Genomic DNA, 20,385 nt, shown 5'->3' with positions numbered 1-20,385 from the left:
AATAGTATACATAGAAACACCTAAAGAATTCAGCGGAAAACTCCTCAAAATTGTTAGGCAATATAGTCAGGTATCAGGCTACAAAATTAACATACAAAAGTCAGTGGCATTCCTTTATGGAAACACTACATCAGAAGAAGAAGATATCCAGAAATCAGTCCCATTCACTATAGCAGCAAAACCAATAACATTTCTAGGAATAAACCTAACAAAGGAAGCAAAAGAATTGTATACTGAAAACTGTGAGTTACTATTAAAGGAAATAGAAAAAGACACAAAGGAGTGGGAAGATATTCCATGTTCCTGGACTGAAAGAATTAGCATCATTAAAGTGTGTACTCTACCCAGATCTATATACAAATTTAATGCAAATCTTAAAAAAAAGAATGGCAAACTTACAGACATTTATCTGGAACCGGAAAATATCTAGAATTACCAAAAAAAAAAAAAAAATCTTGAGGAAAGCAAAAAACCAAAATCAAACAAAGCAATCAGAACTGGAGGCATCACATTCTCAGATCTCAAACTGTATTATAGGGCTACTGTAGTCAAAACTGACTGGTACTAGAACAAAAACAGACACACTTGGCGCAAAGCACAAGGACCGGCATAAGGATCCCAGTTCGAGCCCCCGGCTCCCTGCCTGCAGGGGAGTCACTTCACAGGCAGTGGAGCAGGTCTGCAGATATCTATCTTTCTCTCCCCCTCTCTGCTTTCCCCTCCTCCATTTCTCTCTGTCCTATCCAACAACAATGACATCAACAACAACAACAATAATAACTACAACAAGGGCAACAAAAGGGAATAAATAAATAAATAAATATTAAAAAATTTAAAATTTAAAAAACAGACACACTGACCAGTGGAGCAAAATTGAAAGCCCAGAAATAACCCCCCACACCTATGGACAATTGGTTGAAACTATTACATGGAGAAAGGAGTCTCTTCAATAAATGGTGCTTGGAAACTTGGGTTGAAACATACAGAAGAATGAAATGGAACCACTACATTTCGCCAGAAACAAAACTAAATTCCAAGTGGATCAAGGACTTGCATATTAGACCAGAAACTATCAAATACTTAGAGGAAAATATTGGTGGAATGCTTTTTCAACTACTTTTCACAGATATCTTCAATGATACAAAAAAAGGCAACAAAAATATAGCAATAGAGTACATCAAATTAATAAATGCCACACAGCAAAAGAAACCACTACCCAAACAAAAGAGACCCCTTACAGAGTAGATCTTTATCTTAAACTTTATTTATTTTCCCTTTTGTTGCCCTTGTTGTTTTATTGTTGTAGTTACTATTGTTGTTGTTATTGATGTCATCATTGTTGGATAGGACAGAGAGAAATGGAGAGAGGAGGGGAAGACAGAGAGGGGGAGAGAGAGAGAGACACCTGCAGACCTGCTTCACTGCCTGTGAAATGACTCCCCTGCAGGTGAAGAGCCGGGGGCTTGAATCGGGATCCTTACGCTGGTCCTTGTGCTTTGCGCCATGTGTGCTTAACCCGCTGTGTTACCACAGAATAGATCTTTACATGCCATACATCAGACAAGAGGCTAATAACCAAAGTATAGGAAGAGCTCACGCACCTGAACAACAAAAGAAAACAAATGACCCTATCCAAAAATGAGGAGAGGATATGAACTGAATATTCACCATAGAAGAGATCCAAAAGGCCGACATGAAAAAATGCTCCAAGTCATTGACTGTAAGAGAAATGCAAATAAGATAACAATGAGATACTTCTTCACTCCTATGAGAAGATCATACATCAGAAAAAGGTAGCAGCAACAGATGGTGCCTAGGTTGTGGGGACAAAGGAACTCTCCTGCACTGCTGGTGGGAATGTAAATTAGTCCAGCCTCTGTGGAGAGCAGTCTGGAGAAACCTCAGAAGGCTAGAAGTGGACCTATCCTATGACCCTGCAGTTCTTCTCCTGGGGATATATCCTAAAGAACCCAACACACCCATCCAAAAAGATTTGTGTATACCTATGTTCATAGCAGCACAATTTGTGATAGGCAAAACCTGGAAATAGCCCAGGTGTCCAACAACAGACGAGTGGTTGAGTAAGTTGTGGTCTATATACACAACAGAATACTACTCAGTTGTTAAAAACGGTGAATTCACCTTCTTCACCTCATCTTGGATGGAGCTTGAAGAAATCCTGTTAATTGAGATCAGCCAGAAAGAGAAGGATGAATATGGGATGCTCTCAAGCTGCTGGGAGTGGGAAATGAAAACAAGAGTAAATAAATGGGATTACATGAAGCTAAAGAGCTTCCTTCTAGACATCAAAAGCAAACTACACAGATAGCCAGACAATACAGTAAATGGGAGAAGATATCTGCAGGTCACACATCAGGCAAGCAACTGATATCAAATATCTATCCAGAATTGGTACAGGTCTACAAAAGAAGCACACATAAACCAATAAAAAAGTGGGCCAAAGAACTAAAGAGTTTACTAAAGAAGAGATACACATGGCCCACAGACACATGAAGAAATGCTCCACCTCACTTATCATTAAAGAAATGCAAATGAAAAACATATTGGGATACCATCTCACACCTGAGAGAATGGCTTACATCAACAAACCAGGAAATGACAGGTGCTGGAGAGTTTGTGGAGGAAAAGGAACTCTGCTATATTGCTGGTGGAAATGCAGACTGGCACAGCCCCTTTGGAAGACTGTATGGACAGTCCATAAACAAACAAAATGGGAATTACCTCGTGATCGAGTGATACCACTCAGGCACTTATGCAAAACACACTCAAACACTAGTTAGAAGAGACATATGCACCCCTATGTACACAGTCGCATTATTCACAATAGGCAAAGAGTGGAAGCAACCTGGATGCCCATCTTCATATGAGCAGTTAAAGAAGTTATGGGGTATATGTCGATGGAACACTACTCTGCAATCAAAAAAGATGATGTTGTGTCCTTTGGGACAATATGGATGGAATTGGAAATGATTATGCTCAGTGAGATAAATAAAGAGATGAAAGACTGGATGATTTCACTCCTGTGGAATTCATATACAGGAACTTGGAAAAAAAACAGAAGCAAACTATTTCTAAGACTTATGAGAAGTCTACTGGTTATCTTTGGGAGGTGGGAGGTAGGGATACAAACCTCTGGTGGTGGGTGTGGTACTAATACACTGTAAACTTAAAATCTTGTAATCATACACACACACACACACACACACACAAGTAAAGTAATAGAGTATATATAGCTCAGTTCTTTTGTATTTTATTAGTGACTTAATATTGATTTTCAAAATTATAAGATAACAGAGGTATAGCTCTGTACCGTTCCCACCACCAGAGTTCTGTGTCCGCAGTCTTTCCATTGCGAGTGACAGCAGTTCTCCCAAGGCTGCAGATATGGGCTATTATTTATACACCTAGCTGTCCATCTTTGTATAAATTTGCCTCCCTCTTTATTGCATGGTCCCCTCTTCTCTTCCTTTGTAAGTCACAACTATACCTATTACTACTTCCTAACGTCCTTCTTTATTATTTTTTCTTCTCTCTCTGCATCCTGATATAGTTGGAGTTCAGAGCCTTCTGGTCATCTTCCCCTAACATTTATCCCTCTGGGAGTATGGACTCAGGACTATTATGGGGGCGTGCAGAAGGTGGGAAGTCGGGCTTCTGTAATAGCTTCTCTGCTAGAGATGGGCACTAGCAGGTCAATCCATATCCCCAGCCTGTTTCTATCTTTCCCTAGTGGTGTAGGGTTCTAGAGAGGTGAGGTTTCTGTATACACTGGTCATTTGCCCAGGGAAGTCAAGATGGAATCATGATAGCACTTGCAACTTGGTGGCTGGATGGTGGTAAGATATAAAGCAGGACAGGATGATTAATTAATAGGAATGGGCAGTGGGTAGATAGCATAATGGTTATGCAAAGTGACTCTCATGCCTGAGGCTCCAAAGCCCCAGGTTCAGTCCCCTGCACCACCATAAGTCAGAGCTGAAAAGTGCTCTGGTAAAAAAAAAAATTAATAGGAACCCAAAAGTAGGAACAGAGCAGATACAAATAGGGACCTTAGGGTGGAAAGAAGTGAGGATGTCTATTTTAGATGTGTTTCTAGGGACCTATGACTTTCATAGTTTTTGCTGGAGTTTTATTTATTTATTTATTGGGGAATTAATGTTTTACAGTCAACAGTAAATACAGTAGTTTGTACATACATAACTGTCGGGAGCCATAATGACACTGCACATCACGCCCCTAAGATGGCGCTGGCCACGTGGTGGCTAAACCAGTAAAGTGGTAAACAACTTTGCGGAAGTTGGACGATCCAACTGAACAGACTGCGTGCTGTACACGTGAACTGTTTTATGATTGGTAGAAGGCTGCATGATCTATGAATGCTGCATGCTTGCTTAATGCCCATTGGCTGACTATGTAACAGTGAAAGGTACTTAAGGTGGCCATAAGAAGGAAATAAAGGGAATTGAGGAAGGAGACTCTGGTGTCCGTGTCGTTGTTGCGGGCTGACAGCGACACATAACATTCCCCAATTTCCCATATAACAATACAACCCCCACTAGGTCCTCTGTCTTTGTTGGAGTTTGATAGCTAACATGGAGCTGGACAAAAATATAGTCTGAGAAGATGGTGTCAGAGTGGAGAATAGGATTAGAATGCTGGATTAGGGTAGAGAGTAGCCCCCAATTTAAATAAATAAATAAATAAAATGAACTGTTTATTCCATCAAAATGAGCAGGATACATCTTCTATATTAATATTTAGCACAGGAGGCTGTGTAACCTCTGAGTCCCAGTAGGTCTGAGCTCACTGTTCATGGTCGGAGCTGGGAGCATTACAGGCTGTGCCCATTTCAGGACCAGCACTCCTCGAGTGGTAGGGCAGGATGACCCAGCTTCCGTTTGGAGAGTGGGGCAGTCCCTACCATTGCTACTTTATAGGAAGGACAAGTTCCTGAAGTGACCCAAGAAGGGAATATGTTTAGGTTCCTGATGGAAGTGACTAGTGATGGTGGAGAGAGGGATCTATTAGAGGTCTAGGCCCATCATATCTGTGGGAATCCAAGGATTCCCTGTGTAGGATCCTAGATTAGATGGGGTGGTCTGGTATTCACAAAAAAGCCATTATTATGTGAGCCAGTATCTTGCCCTTATCTAGTTTTTGTAGTCTTGTGTTTATCTAACAAGTTTAGACTTTTTCCCAGTTGTTAAAGCATTGACTGTCCTTTGTTGTATCCATCCAGTATTAGGTTTATGGGGTCTGCCTTTTTTGGGCCTTTCTGCTAGATTGCCAAGATGATTTGGTTTCAATCTAATCTGTTAGAGAATTATGATGCCTTCTTTAGGCCTTTCTACTAGGATCCCAGGCTTATTAGGTGTACGCTTAATCACAAGGGGGCTACTAAGCACTTTTATTTTGAGTTATATAATTGCCCCTTGCTTATGGATACATGTACACCTGTAACCAGTACCCTAGGCCCTATCCTGCATCTTGTATCTGTTATTTTGTTAGATAATGTGCCATCAGAAATGGAACTGTGTAGTCCCATGTGTTCAGACAGATCTCACCAGATTAGAGGAGTTGGTAGGTTGACATCTCAGGCTTGGTATCTCTGGAGACAATCTGCAGTTATGAGCTAGTAGCAGCATAACATGGTATGAAAGCACTGGGAGTGTTGATTAAGCTGAGGTCAACAGTGGCAGTATGATGGTAGGGAATCAGAGAGAAGAAACAGCTAGAAATATGGGCCTAGTCCTAGAGGTTCCAGGACTAGGAGAAATAAGGATCTTAAAGAGAATGGGATGTGTTCCTTGTGATCTTAGAAAAGGTTTAAAATAGCAATAGTTAATTATCATTATAACCAAGTTAGCTGGCGATTTGTTTTTCACTGAGAATCCAGTAGTTAGGATCTATCATAATATGCTTGGCCTCACTATGCTTTGTGCCCTTGAGAGGTATCTGTTAATCACCATATCTTAGATACTGACGGGGTCAAACGGTTTTGATCTATCTGACCTAAGGTTGCAGGTAATTTAGATATTTAAAAACTATATATACAGATATAATTTTAGAGTTCCTTGCACAATTTAAGTGCAGTGTCAGAATTTGATCACCGTACACATCCAAAACATGAAATACTTAGGCTAAGGAAAATATTTATACTCAGGGCTTATAGAGCTCAATTCTCCCTCCTTCCCTCTGTCCCCCTGTCCCCCCTCCCTCCCTCCCACCCTCCCTCCCTCCCTCCCTCCACTCTTCCCTCCTCCTTCCCTTCCTTCCTTCCTTCCTTCCTTCCTTCCTTCCTTCCTTCCTTCCTTCCTTCTTTCTTCTTACTAGTTTGCTGACTCGTGCTAGTTCCAGGGAGTGAATATGAGTGTCTGTGTGCTATGTATGAAAGTATTTGCATAATCTATGGTACCTATCTCTCTGATACCTATTGCTAAAATCTGTAATAGTGGTTATGTCAGGTTATTTAACATCAAAGTGCCTGATATTAATTATCATTGTTTGCTCATCTGTATATTTTTTAGATTCTTCTTAAAAATTATTTTTATTTATTGGATAGACAGAGAAATTGAGAAGAGAGGGGGAGGTAGAGAGGTAGAGAGACAGAGAGACACCTGCAGCCTTGCTTTACGACTCATGAAGCCTTCCCCTTGCAGGTGGGGACCAGGGGCTTGAACCCAGAGCCTTGTGCACTGTAATGTGAGCATTTAAAAAGGTGTGCCACTGCCCGGCCCAACATCTATGTATCTTTTATTTTTTTATTTTTTAATGTTTTTGTGAGCATTTTTAATTTTTTATTTATTTGTTATTGGATAGAGACAGAGAGAAATTGAGAGAGAAGGCGGAGATAGAGAGGAAGAGAGACAGAGAGACACCTGCAGACTTGCTTCACAGCCTGTGAAGTGACTCCCCCTGCAGGTGGGGAGCTGGGGGCTTGAACGGGGATCCTAATGGGTCCTTGCCCTTTGTGCCACGTGCGCTTAACCCGCTGCCTATGTATCTTTTAAAAAACACATTTTGTTCATCTTTTTATTTACACAAGATGGAAAAGGAGGACGAAGCAGAGCATCACAATGGTAAATGGGATGCTGGGGATCAAGCTCAGGTCCTCATGCTTCCAGCCGAGCACCACACACACTGTATGCTCCTATCGACATAGTCTGATTTTTCTATAATCAATATGCGTCTTACTATGAAAAACTTCAACCTTGACATTAAAGGTGCCAACATCTTTTCATATGAGGCTGTTTCCTCAAACACATGCTCACGCCTCCTCTAGACACCCTCTTGCCTCATTTGCGCCCCCTACCAGGAAGGAATAGTACTGCAGACCCATCACTGGAGAGCCATGTAGCTTTTCCCAAGACTTCTATTGTCTGAGGGCAGCAGCAGAGTTCTATTCATCTGTGATTAGCAGGGCTGGCATAAGGTCAGTATTAGTGATTATGGAATGCTTCCTCTAAAGAGGTGAGGGGCACCTGAAAGATTAAGTGATCAATATGGCAGTAGAAGTGATGAATCTGCAGTGCTGCTGCCTTTGGTGGATAGGCAGAGAAAGCTACCTTTTTTTGCTCAGGAGGTGGACTTGTGACTTGATAGAGACTAGGGTCAATAGGGTAGTATTGATACCATGTCATGTGTGGCAGGGAAAAATTTGTTCCAAACATACTCATTTTTTCAGGGAAAGGATAGAGCTCAGAGGCCATGCCACTGCCCATAGTCAGTATAGAGGTGCCTGATGCAGTACAGAGTCATTTATAGAGAGAAGCAGAGCTGGGGGGCCACAGAGGGACACTCTATGGGGTAGAAGTGTTCAAGCAGGAAGAACACTGCAGCAGCAGGTCTGCCCTCACTCAGACAGGGCATACCACACTCTGGGTGCTGGCCAGGTACTTAGTTAGACAACAGTGGTCAGATACGGCAGTTAGAAGCCACTGGGGATCTCAGTCATTTAGTCTCTGGGGCAGGCTTACCGAGAAATCTTTCAGAACAAAAAACAGTAGAACAGACTGAGGAGTGAGAGAGAGAGAGAGAGAGAGAGAGAGAGAGAGTAGGCTACTCACAAAATCATATCAGGAGCTCCTTCGGGTTGTATTTTCTGTCCATTCTGTCTCAGCTGAAGCCTCTTGATATGTTTGCAGAATTTAATGCAGAAAGTAGACACCAGAAGGTCCATGTTAGTTTGAAAAAATATCCTGGTTCCATTGAAATAGTTCATTACTTGTCTCAGGAAATCTCCATCCTGAATTTCATACAAGCAGTGGAGCAACTGCAGGCAGTATGGCTTCCCAGACTGATGCATGTGCTTGAGCTGCTCCTGGATCCACTGCAACAGTTCCATCTTCCCCTCCTGAGACAACCTGCAACGGAAGATGCTCTCCAGCTCTCTCACCCCATGCTCACTCAAAAGGCCAAAAAGGAAACGTGTGGTTGGTGCCACACATACATCTTGCCTTGTTTTCAGCCATTTTCTGATCTGGCCTTCCTTATTACTCTCCAACACACAGCACAAGGCGTCAAAAAACTCCTGGAAGCACAGGAGAATGAAGCTGTGGTTCTCTTGGAGAACACCCATCTTTAAAAGAGTGGAGATGATAGTGTCATTTAGGTTGTGCTTAATGAGATCCAAGGCAGAGAATCTTGTATATCCTTGCTGGGTCCTCTCAGCAGCCAGAGAGCACAAGCCACTCAGTTGAGTTTCAAATGGCTGACCTGACAGACTCTGGGACAGGAACTGCAGGCAGAGGGCCGTGGTGGTCTGGCACATCAGTAAGAGTTTTTGTCTCCGCTCCATCTGCTGCTTCAGGCAGGTGCATGCCAGCCAGGACACCCAGGGCATGAGGCACAGGGTCCAGAGGGCTGGGTTTGATTCTACCACAGTAAGAGCTCTACTTGCTTGACTTTCCTTTGTGAAATACTGGTAGAAATAGTCCTTCCTGCTAGACTCAGAGAAGCCCAACACTTCTACAAAATATATTTTGTACTCAAAAGAAAAGTCACTCCTCAGAACTGCATTCCTAGCTGTGATCAGCAAGGATGCCTCAGGAAGGATGGTTTTCTTTATCAAACTGCTCAGTAGTTCATGCACTTCCTTCTTATCACTACAGTCCTCTCTCAGGTGAGATTTAGTCCCCCACCAGAACCCATCCAAGATGAAAAGCAGCTGCTTTGGCTGAGACAGGATCTCTTCAATGGGAGTCCCAGGGGCAGCTGAGTGTTTTTGGATAAGTTCAGCGAGAGTCATTGAGGAGAACTGGTCTAGTTCTCCGCAGTTGATGTAGAAGACATGCTGGAAGTGGTCCCTGAACAGGCGGCCTTCCCCCCAGGCTGCCCTCACCTGCCTGGCCAGTGTAGATTTGCCCACTCCAGCTTCCCCATGCACCATGACTATGTGAAGGCCTGTCTGGGAACCCGAGTCTGAACCAAATAATTGTCTGATCTCAATAAGTTGTCTTGGTTTCTTTACCATAATGTCAAACCAGTCCCTGTTTTCTGGTCTTCCTGGATGAGATATTTGTAGAAGTTGCAGCTTTATGAAGTTTTGATGTAAATCCTCATTTTTCAGTGACTGTGTGGGTAAAGAACATCCTCTGTCTTGGCTCTGGTGTCTTTCTCTGATTCCTTATGAAGGGAAGGAAAGAGGGAACATAAAGGTTTTATTGATTTATTCATTCATCACTACTTCAGCCTCCCACTTTTTAAACATTTTCTTATTTTTAAAAATTTATTTATTTATAAAATGTCAGTATTTATAAATACTGACAAGACCATAGGACAAGAGGGGTACAATTCCCACCACCAGAGCTCCATATCACATTCCCTCCCCTGATAGCTTTCCTATTCTTTTTTATTTTTAATTTTATTTATAAAAAGGAAACACTTCAAAAACCATAGGATAAGAGGGGTACAACTCCACACAATTCCCACCACAAGAACTCCGTATCCCATCCCCTCCCCTGATAGCTTTCTTATCCTTTAACCCCATGGGAGTATGGATCCAGGGTCATTATGGGGTGCAGAAGGTGGAAGGTCTGGTTTCTATAATTGCTTCCCTGCTGAACATGGACATTGATAGGTTGATCCATACTCCCAGCCTCTCTCTCTTTCCCTAGTGGGGCAGGGCTCTGAGGAAGTGGACCTCCAGGACACATTGGTGGGGTTGTCTGTCCAGGGAAGTCCAGTTGGCATCATGATAACGGCCTCCCACTTTAAGCCACTTTCTGTACTGACAGGTTAGGTTGGTACATTTAATTCAGTGTAGCAGAAAGGACAGATTTATGAGAGAGAAATCCAATTCCACCTTGACCAAATCATTCTTCCTAAAGGACTGTATATTATTCTGCAAACAAACAAAAACAAACAAAAACCCTCAGATAAAATGCAATAAATATATGTACATATTGCACATATAATAGCCAATATATAGCCCACATATAGGCTATTCCATTCTTCTGTATAAAGTACATTTTCTTCTCAATGCACATGTGAATTCACTAGAGTGAGTAGCACAGTGGGCTCACAATCTCTTAATGAATAAAATCAGAGACAATAGTAAATATTATTCCCAACCACAATGGCATGAAACTGGAAGTCAATAAGGAAAGAAAGCTAAGAAGCACACAATTATGGCAAAACTAATACACATTCTGAAGAGTCTCTAGGTGAAAAAGGAACTGAAGTGAAATGAATGGTTCATTCAAAATATGGTGAGACTACCCAAATGAAGAGAACCCCTCACAGAATGGGAGAAGAGGCTTACATGCCATACATCAGAGAAGAGGCTAATAACCAGAATATATAAAGCGCTCACTAAACTTAGCAACAAAAAGGCAAATGACCCCATCCAAAAATGGGCAAAGGATATGAATAGAATATTCACCATAGAAGAGATCCAAAAGATCAACAAACATGAAAAATTGTTCCAGGTCACTGATTGTCAGAGAAATGCAAATAAAGACAACACTGAGATACTGTGATAAGGTCATATATCAAAACTGACAGCAGCAACAATGCTGGATGCCATGCTGGCTTTGCGGGTGGGAGACAGACAACCAGGGACTCATGGCTGAGCTGTACGCAGTATCTCTTTATTCATGTAGAACGCAGAACAATCTAAGCCATCTAAACTAACTATAATCACAATCCTGTCCATATATATATACTTGCCAAGTAGGGTAGAAACAGGATGTGACATAGAGAGGGTGGAGCGAAAAGAGATTGGTGAAAATCAGGGTGTGACAAGGAGAGGGGGCAGAGCAAAAAGACATTGTGAACCAGTGGGGATTAAACCAATGCTCTGCAGGCAGGGTAGTGCTTAGTTAACAGGGGTTATGTAAACAGAATACAGTGTTAAGTAGGGGGATTAAACCAATAAAACAGAAGGGGTCTTAGAAGCATACCAACAATTCCCCCTTTCTTTTTAACTAATGGCCATAGTATCAGGAGTGTGGGGTGAACAGAAACCTATATTGTACAGGCATTTTCAAAGGAACTGGCACAAGACATGGAGGAACAAAATAGGAGAGCAGCAAGAACCAGTGTGATGCCAAGGGGAGGCCTGAGGGGGGCGTTTCCTGCCTCAAAGGGCAGTGCCTAGCAAGTGAAAGGGTATTTCTTGCCTCTGGGGGCATCTCTTGCCTCAAAGGGTGTTTCCTGCCTCTGTGGGCATCTCCTGCCTCTGGGCGCAGGACCTAGTAAGGAGGGGAGGTTTCCTCCCTCTGGGAGCAGGGCCTGCAAGCGAGGGTATGTGGCCTATAGAGTCCCAAGGTTCTGGATGCAAAGTCCATGCACTGCTGCAGTCAGTCTTTGAGAAACCCAGCAGCATAAAAGGAAACTGCTGTCAAGTTGTGTAAAGTGTCCAAGAGGTGTACCAGTAAGTCCAATGGAAGTGTCAGTCGAAAGCAGATGACCACAGAAGAAATGCCAGGGGATGAAAAGCTGCAAAAGTCTGTCTCAATGGGGAATGTCAGCTACCAGAATTCCGCTTTTCTGTAGAGAGTGAGCTTTGGAGTCTGTGAATCCACTTCTTCAGGTCATGTCAGGTCACATCATTGTTTTCTGGGGATGCATTGTAATCATGCCATCTTGTGGTTATGTCAGAGAACAGGGGTCCAAATGGATTTCTGGGGGTTCCATTTTAGCAGATGCTTTTTCATGTGAAGACTTGACAGCTGTAATTCACTTACTTGTCAAACAAAACTTGTAGCAGATGAGAAGTTTACTATAATTGATAACTCCATTATAATTGGAAGTCCTTTCTAGTATGATTTTAAGGTTGTTTAAACAGTTTAAACTCAATAAAATGTGCAAAGGTAAACAGAAGAACCACGGTTAGAAGCCTCAGGCATGAGAACCATTAACATAATCATTGCACTATCTGCCCCGCCCATAACTCATACAGTTTTCAGGCAGGATTAAATGTTTCAGGTTTATGCCAAGACATAAAAAAAAAAAATCAAAGGAGGAAAAAATAATTTTTTGGATTGTTTCTGGATGTCTCTACAAATCATGGCTGCATCCAGCATTTTTTTTTAAGTTAATGCCATACAAAAATTCAGTCATTCAAATCACTCTCTTACGAAACACAACTGAAAGCAGACAGAAAACTTAAGATATTCAGAGAGAACAACAAGGGGGGAATAGAGAGAAAAGTGGTAGGCAGTTTTTGCTTCTTTCACCTTTAACCAGATTATCCAGATCTTCACCATGTAGCATCATGAGTCCCCGGAGGGTGTCCTAGTCCAAAAATTCCATTTAGGGTGCTTCTGACGGTTCCTGCAGGATTGCTGCAGGTACCTGTTTTTTAAAACGTCTTCCCATCAAAGAAAGAATCTAATCAGGAGAGTAGATCTAACCACGTGTCTCCATTCTTGGGGACTGCCAAGGTACTGGATAATGCTTTTCAAGTTAGAGTAGTCCTTTTCTGTGGGAAACATGCGAGAGGAAGTCCAGAAAGTCCAAGGAGAAATCTACGTGCATCTTCCAAGCTCTACTTCTTCTATCGTTTGCCCTTCTTCCGTAGCCAGTCAACAGCGTCAGGTTGAAAGCTGTCAGGAGCTGCTTGTCGCTGGCTTTGAAAGTGACTGGGATCCATGTGGATTCAGTCGGCTAGGAAGGATCGTCAGTTTCCCCAATGAATGGGTACTCACGGGATGCACCACAAGAAGGTCGATCCAATGCAACCCCAAGCTCTACGATCACAGTCATAAGGAACCAAAGTTCCCGGTCAGGGAACCAAAGTGTGGCCCAGAGCAAAATGTTCCAAAGACAGAGAAACTGTCTCATGACGAAACAGTAGAGGCTTTGGGAAACCTCTTCATAAGTAGAAAGGCAGCCCATACTGGATAGGTAGCCAAGTTTACTTATCTGGGGGATGGGCAGGTTAGATCCCACGTTAGTTGGGTGCCATATGCCAGTCCCTGTTCAGGGTGCCATTATGCCGTGCTGGCTTTGCGGGCGGGAGACAGACGACCAGGGACTCATGGCTGAGCTGTACACAGTATCTCTTTATTCATGTAGAATGCAGCGCAATCTAAGCCATCTAAACTAACTATAATCACAATCCTGTCCATATATATATATATACTTGCCAAGTAGGGTAGAAACAGGATGTGACGTAGAGAGGGTGGAACGAAAAGAGATTGGTGAAAATCAGGGTGTGACAAGGAGAGGGGGCGGAGCAAAAAGACATTGTGAACCAGTGGGGATTAAACCAATGCCCTGCAGGCAGGGTAGTGCTTAGTTAACTGGGGTTATGTAAATAGAATACACTGTTAAGCAGGGGGGATTAAACCAATGAAACAGAAGGGGTCTTAGAAGCATACTAACAGCTGGAGAGGTTGTGGGGACAAAGGAAGCCCCCTACACAGCTGGTGGGAATGTAAACCTCTGTGGAGAACAGTCTGTAGAACCCTCACAAGTCTATAAATGGACCTTCTATATGACCCAGTAATACCTCTCCTAGGGATATAGCCTACAGACTCAATCACACCAATCCAAAAAGATATGTGTACACCTATGTTCATAGCAGCACAATTCATAATAGCCAAAACCTGGAAGCAACCCAACAGAAGAATGGCTGAGAAAGTTGTGGCATATATACACCATGGAATACTATGCAGCTATTAAGAATAATGAACCACCTTCTCTGACCTATCTTGGATGGAGCTAGAAGGAATTACGTTAAGTGAGCTAAGTCAGAAAGACACAGATGAGTATGGGATGATCCTACTCATAAAGAGAAGTTGAGAAAGAAGAGAAAGGGAAATTCAAAGCAGTATTTGACTGAGTTTAGAGTATTGCACCAACATAAAAAGCTCTGTGTGGAGGGTGAGGGTAGATTTTCAGTTTTACTGCGGGGGGGGGGGGGGGTAGGGGCACAGACCTTCAGTGGCGGGAATGGTGTTAATACACACTCCTATTAACCTATGGTTTTATAAATCACTATTTAATCAGTATGTGAGGGGAAAAATAGAATGTCTCATACTTTTTAAAAAAGATTTTTAAAAAATATTTATTTATTCCATTCTGTTGCCCTTGTTGTTTTATTATTTTAGTTATTATTGTTGTTATTGATGTTGTTGTTGTTGGATAGGACAGAGAGAAATGGAGAGAGGAGGGGAAGACAGAGAGGAGGAGAGGGAGATAGACACCTGCGGATCTGCTTCACCACCTGTGAAGCGATTCCCCTGCTGGTGGGGAGCCGGGGGCTCAAACCGGGATCCTTACGCCGGTCCCTGCACATTACACCATGTGCGTTTAACCTGCTGCACTACCTCCTGACTCCCGTCTCACACTGTTTGATGCATAGGCTCCAGTTCTGAGTATATATTCCTTTAATCTAAGCACTTAAGGCTTCAATTGGTAACTTGATTTAATTTTAACAGTGGGCTTAAATTGTTAGTACATTTATAATAATGACTTTTTCTTTGAAATATTAAATCACCTATAATCTTAGACCAGAAAGACCAGAAGCAACTGGCTGCATCACTATATTAGCTATGACTATATGTAAATAGCTCTAAATGACATAAATCGTGGTGAGGTCTTGTATAATAGAACAACAGAAAATCCTAACAATGAGATTTTCAAAGTCACCCAAATTTCCAGATAACTTGGTTATAATAATAACTTTCTATTACCTTCTTTTTTTAAATTTTTTTTAAAAAATTTTTATTTATTTTATTTTTGAGAGAGATTAAGAGAGAGAGAAACACACACAGAGAGAAACACCAGAGCACTGCTCAGCTCTGGCTTATGATGGTGCGGGGGATTGAACCTGGGAGTTGGGAGCCTCAGGCATGAGAGTCTGTTTGCATAACCATTATGCTGTCTCCCCCACCTCTATTACCTTCTTAACCCCTAAGACAGCAGGAACCCTCCTCCTTCTCTATAAAAATCCCTGTTTCTCCCAGTCCTGGAGCCTCAGTGGTGGGGCTCCTTTTCCAGCAGGCTTCTCTCGACCCACACCAACTGATACAGCATCCGCTGATCTCAGCCTAATCAATGCAACCAGTACCACCTCGACATGTTTCACTTCGGACTGTGTCCACAGACGATAGGCCTGCTATGTCAACCCTTCAGCTCCACTACTCTGGTGAGACCGTTCCTAGCTCACAGGACTCCTTAACTCCATTAGGGTAGTGCACTTCCTAACAAAGCCACAGAACCTAGATATAGACCAGGGTCCATGAGACAGAGCACACGTATCCATAAGTTAGGGGAAAATATATATGTTAAAACAAAAGTTATATGTTATACACAATAGTTTGCAGTGACCCAATAAGTGCAGTAAGCAAGTAGAAAGACCTAAAAAAGACAATATAAAGTACTTAATCAAATAGTTTCTACTTAGACCTAAATACCCTCCATACCTACTTCCTATTTCACTTTCCTTAATCACTCCAAGGCTAACTTCATCAGACAAAGTAAGGACTACAAAAGCCGAATAAGGGCAAGAGATTGGCATACTTTAATGATGACTCTTTACTCACTACTAGGCCACTCCATCACCTGGTGCCTTAGTCAGGGAGCCCTGGGATTCCTACACAGACATGATGGGCCTAGCAGATCTAATGGGCCCCTTTATGGACCCCTACAGCACCTTACTCTCAATGTGAATCAACAATGGTAGGGACTTCCTTATTCTCTGAAGGGAGGTTGGACCAAAAGCCTCTACCACTCAAGGAAGATGGGTCTGGCAATGGGTATAGCCTAGAATGCTCCTAGCTATGACCACAGGATGTGAGCTCAGACCTACCAGGATGCAGATGTTATACACACTCCTGCACAGAATATAGGCCCCAGATCAAATCAATGGGGTTTACAGTTAACAATTTTTTATATACTCTTCCCATATTTGGGAGCTACTCTCTTCCCTGATACAGCTTTCTAGTTCTATTTTCAACTCTGACACCATCTCCCCCAGACAATACCTTTGGCTCACCCGCATGTTAGCTGTAGGGAGCAGGCAAAAATTAGTAAAGTCATGGACCCCTTTGAATATACCTAAAATAAATCTACTAGCTTTTTCCAAAACGGAGACCCCAAATCTCATCTGTTATATTGTTGCCTTTAGGTTCCTGATTATTAAACAATTTGTTCCTCTTTATAAATGCTTTTTCAGACACCAAGTTGCAGATGATGCCAACCTCATTTCCCCAAGCAGACAACCTCAAATATACTCTGGAGTCCCACCTTTCCAGAGCTTTTCCCTACTAGGGAAATACAAAAACAGGCTGGGAGTATGGACTGACCTGCCAATGCTTATGCTCAGCAGAGAAGCAATTACAGAAGCCTCTTCCTCTCTACCATCCCCTTACTCCTTTACTTCTTTCTGTCTTGCCAATAAATAAACAAATAAATACAATAAAAACTCACTATTATTTCAATAATGTAGAAAAGTATACATTCTTCTAAGGTAAAAACTCTGGGTATATAAAGCATGTGCCTCCATATTATATGTGACAAGTTCACATTTAAGGTCATACTTAGTGGTAAAAAACTAAAATGTTTTTCTCCCATATGAGGAAAACAAAAGACAAGCAGGCCCATACTCAACACTTCTGTTCAATGTGGAAATGAAAATTTCAGTCAAAACTCTTCAGTAAGAAACTGAGAAAATAAATGAATGGGCTAATGAAAAGAGTCAGAATCTTGCTTCCTCATTCTTTTTTGGAGAAACGGGTCCAGAGAACAAAGAAATGAAGCACAGGGTGACAGAGGAGAAACTGGAACCTGCATGAACCTGCCCCCTAAGCCTGTGCTTCGAACGCAAGACCAGGCAAGAAGTACCTGACTGGGAGCAGGATGAGAGACCCATCTCCACCCTCTCAGAGCCCCTGTGAATGTCAGCCTCCTCCCTCTCTGAGCACTCCCTCCCAGGTGCTGTGATGACACATGGGGTTCTGGGAATGCACCTGGCTAGAAAGGAGGTGCAGCCCGGGGTGTATATTGAGGCTTGGAGCTCCAAGTTGATCTGAAGTCACTACCCATAAGAATATCTGGGGGGTTAGTGGCTGGGTTTCCCAGGGGTCAGGAGTGGGGGTCAGCAGTAGGCAGAGGGCACATTGTCTACTCACCTGGCATCAAGGCAGCCTCTCTCTGGGCCTTGGCTCTCAGATCTCCTAGGCCCATCTGCTCCCAAGTGTGGAGGGCCAGGTCCCAGGCCTTTTGCTCTCCATACTGTGACACCAGGCATGAAGCTACCTCCATAGCAGCTGATTCCTCTAGTTTAATCCAGGACTTTGTGGTGGGGTCACTGTGGGTTTCCTTATCAGGCAATCGATGCAGGAACTCTTCCAGTTCCTCCTCCTTCATTATTCCCAAGTACTTGGACAGTTGCTCCTGGACTCTGCTGTCCATCTTGCCTCTTGCTAGCAGACCTGAGAGATGGATGTTCAAGGTGAGTGAGTGGGTTATGGGTGGTGAGAGACACCTGGGAGGTAGAGAACCATGTGTTCCCTTGTTCTCACCATCTCCCCAAACAAAAGTCATTGAGATCATTCCTCTTCTCAGTACATCCTATCCCCTTTTCAGAATCTAATATGAGAACTCCAGGGATTCTGCCAATTGATGACAATTGGGAGAAGGAAGCAGGAGGGGAGTGAAGGAAACTTAAAGGAAGTAGGAGACCAGGGGGCTGGTACAAACTGATAGAAGACAGGTTAGCTGGGGCCTGGGGTCAGTTAGTGGAATGATAGGGGACGTAGGAGGAGTGCTGGGTCAGGGATGACATTAAGTTGAGTACCAAAAGAACTGGGCTTAAGGGGGGCCAGGTGGCAATGCAGCTGGTTAAGTGCATGTATCACCATGCACAAGGACACAGGTTCAATCCTCTGGTCTCCACCTGCAGGGGGAAAGCTTCAGGAATGGAGAAGCACGGCTGTAGGTTTTTATCTGTCTCTCTCTTCCCCTCTTTACCTCCCCCTCTCAAATTTTCTCTGTTATATCAAATAAAAACAAAACAAACAGAAATCCATTATGGGGGTGTAGGGGGAGAACTGGGTTTGACCCTCTCACAGGCTCAAATGGTGGTGGGATATGGACAATGATCGATGAATAAATTTGAACTTAACTCCAGTGAAGCCAGTCTGGAAACAGAAGGACAAACAGCCTCAGGGACTCAATCTCCACCCTTCCAGAAGGTCACAGCCTTTGTTACAATGGAGACTAGTTGAGGTCCATTAAGAGCTATGATTCCAAGTTCTAGAAATTGGAAGACTTGGGGGCATCCCACTCACACTCTCACTCCCACTTCTTTCTTCTTCTTCTTTTTAACCAGAGCACTGCTCAGTTCTGACTTAAAGTGGTGGTCGTGGGGGGGATTGAACCCAGGACTTTGGAGCCTCAGGCAGGAGAGTCTCTTTGCATAACCATTATGCTATCTACCCCCTGCCCTACCACTCCCAGTTTTAGTTACCTTCAGTTCAGCTTTTGGACTCCTGCTCTCTCTCACTTCCACTTGTGAGGGGTGCTTGCTCTCAGTTACTCATCTCACCCTGAGATGTGCAGTAAAGCAGATTTCCCTTCAAGCAGAGGTTAGGTTTTGAGCCAAGTGCTCTCTCTCCTAGGAAGTCCAGTCCTCTGGCACTCGACAGTTACCATGCAGTCAGAGCAGGAACAAAGCCACGCAGAAGAAATCATTTGGGGGTGTGGCCAGGAAGTGGTGTGGCCAGGAAGTGGTGTGGCCAGAGGGCATGCTTCCTTTAAAGGCACAGCACTCTGGGAGTGTGGATTGACCTGCCAAAGCCCGTGTTCAGCTGGGAAGCAATTACAGAAGCCAGACCTCCCACCTTCTGCACCCATAACAATCCCAGGTCCATACTCCCAGAGGGATAAAGAATATCAAAGCTAGGGAGTGGATACAGAGTTCTGGTGATGGGAATTGTGTGGAATTGTACCCCTCTTATCCTATGGTCTTGTAAATATTTCCATTTTTATAAATAAAAATAAAAAAAACAAGCAAAAAGACCCAGCACTCAGCAAGTAAGTAATGTCACAGGAAGCTGAACAGCCTTGCCTCACTGACAAAAAACCAGACTGGGACAGAGCAGGAACAAATAACTGGGCACCACATCAGCCCACCTTCACAGGCAGGCCGAGGGCACAGACGCAGACCTCTGTGTGTAGCATGCAGGGTGCAGACACATGCATGTATCTTCACACGTTCAGGTGGGACCCTGTCAGCCCCTCATGCAGAGCCCATTCCTAAGACCAGGGTTTGAGCTTTCCCAAACAGCTAGGTACTGGGCTGTCCATGAGCACAATCCTGACTGTAAACTCAAGAGTTATATGATGACTTTGTCTTTCTGGAATGTCATTAATATTATCTGCTTACCAGCACACAAAGAAAAATAAATTCATCCATTTACTGCTCCCACCAGAAGAAGCAAGGGACAGGCACAGGTAGTGGAAGAGAGGTCTGATCACAGGTGGGCATTTCCTTGATTAGCATACGGCTGATGTCAGGCTGGCATCAGGACTGAGTTTATGAACGCGCCGGGCATAAGTTCGAGCCCCTGGTCTCCACCTTCAGGGGGAAACTTCATAAGTGGTGAAGCAGTGCTGCAGGTGTCTCTCTGTCTCTCTCCTCTATCACCCCTTCCCTCTCAGTTTCTGGCTGTGTCTATCCAGTAAGTAAAGAAAGTAAGAAAGAAAAAAAAAGTTGGTCTCTGTTCCTGCACTCCACTCTCATGGCCCCCTGCTTTCCTGTGTGCTCACCTGCCAGCATGGCTGCTTCTTCGAGGAACTGAACATGTGTGACTGAGCTTGATAAACTCAGCTTATAAGATTCTCCTCTATGGCCATAAAGAGTAACTTTTCTCTCTGCTGATAATTGCCTATCTTGCTGTACCTAAAATA

At 43.3% G+C, this 20,385-nt stretch overlaps 1 protein-coding gene across 5 annotated transcripts in view; it reads right to left on the bottom strand.

Moving 5' to 3' along the window:
- LOC103113583 (NACHT, LRR and PYD domains-containing protein 1-like) overlaps nucleotides 1-19,166 on the bottom strand; it is a 33,503-nt gene extending 14,337 nt beyond the window's left edge. For 4 of the 5 annotated variants that reach the window (XM_016187874.2, XM_016187876.2, XM_060204204.1 and 1 more), the window contains exons 1-3: nucleotides 18,944-19,166; nucleotides 17,604-17,906; nucleotides 8,088-9,645 (exon numbers count right to left, since the gene is read on the bottom strand). In XM_016187874.2, the coding sequence (XP_016043360.2) occupies nucleotides 8,088-9,645; nucleotides 17,604-17,886 (1,841 nt within the window). In that variant the 5' untranslated portion in view covers nucleotides 17,887-17,906; nucleotides 18,944-19,166. The remainder of the gene's footprint in view (nucleotides 1-8,087; nucleotides 9,646-17,603; nucleotides 17,907-18,943) is intronic. The other variant, XM_060204203.1, reaches the window with a different exon arrangement.
- Between the last annotated feature and the right edge of the window lie 1,219 nt (nucleotides 19,167-20,385).

The sequence above is a fragment of the Erinaceus europaeus genome, chromosome 12 (genome assembly GCF_950295315.1).
Source record: "Erinaceus europaeus chromosome 12, mEriEur2.1, whole genome shotgun sequence".
Lineage (NCBI taxonomy): Eukaryota > Metazoa > Chordata > Mammalia > Eulipotyphla > Erinaceidae > Erinaceus > Erinaceus europaeus.
This window is presented reverse-complemented; position numbering and strand designations above follow the sequence as displayed.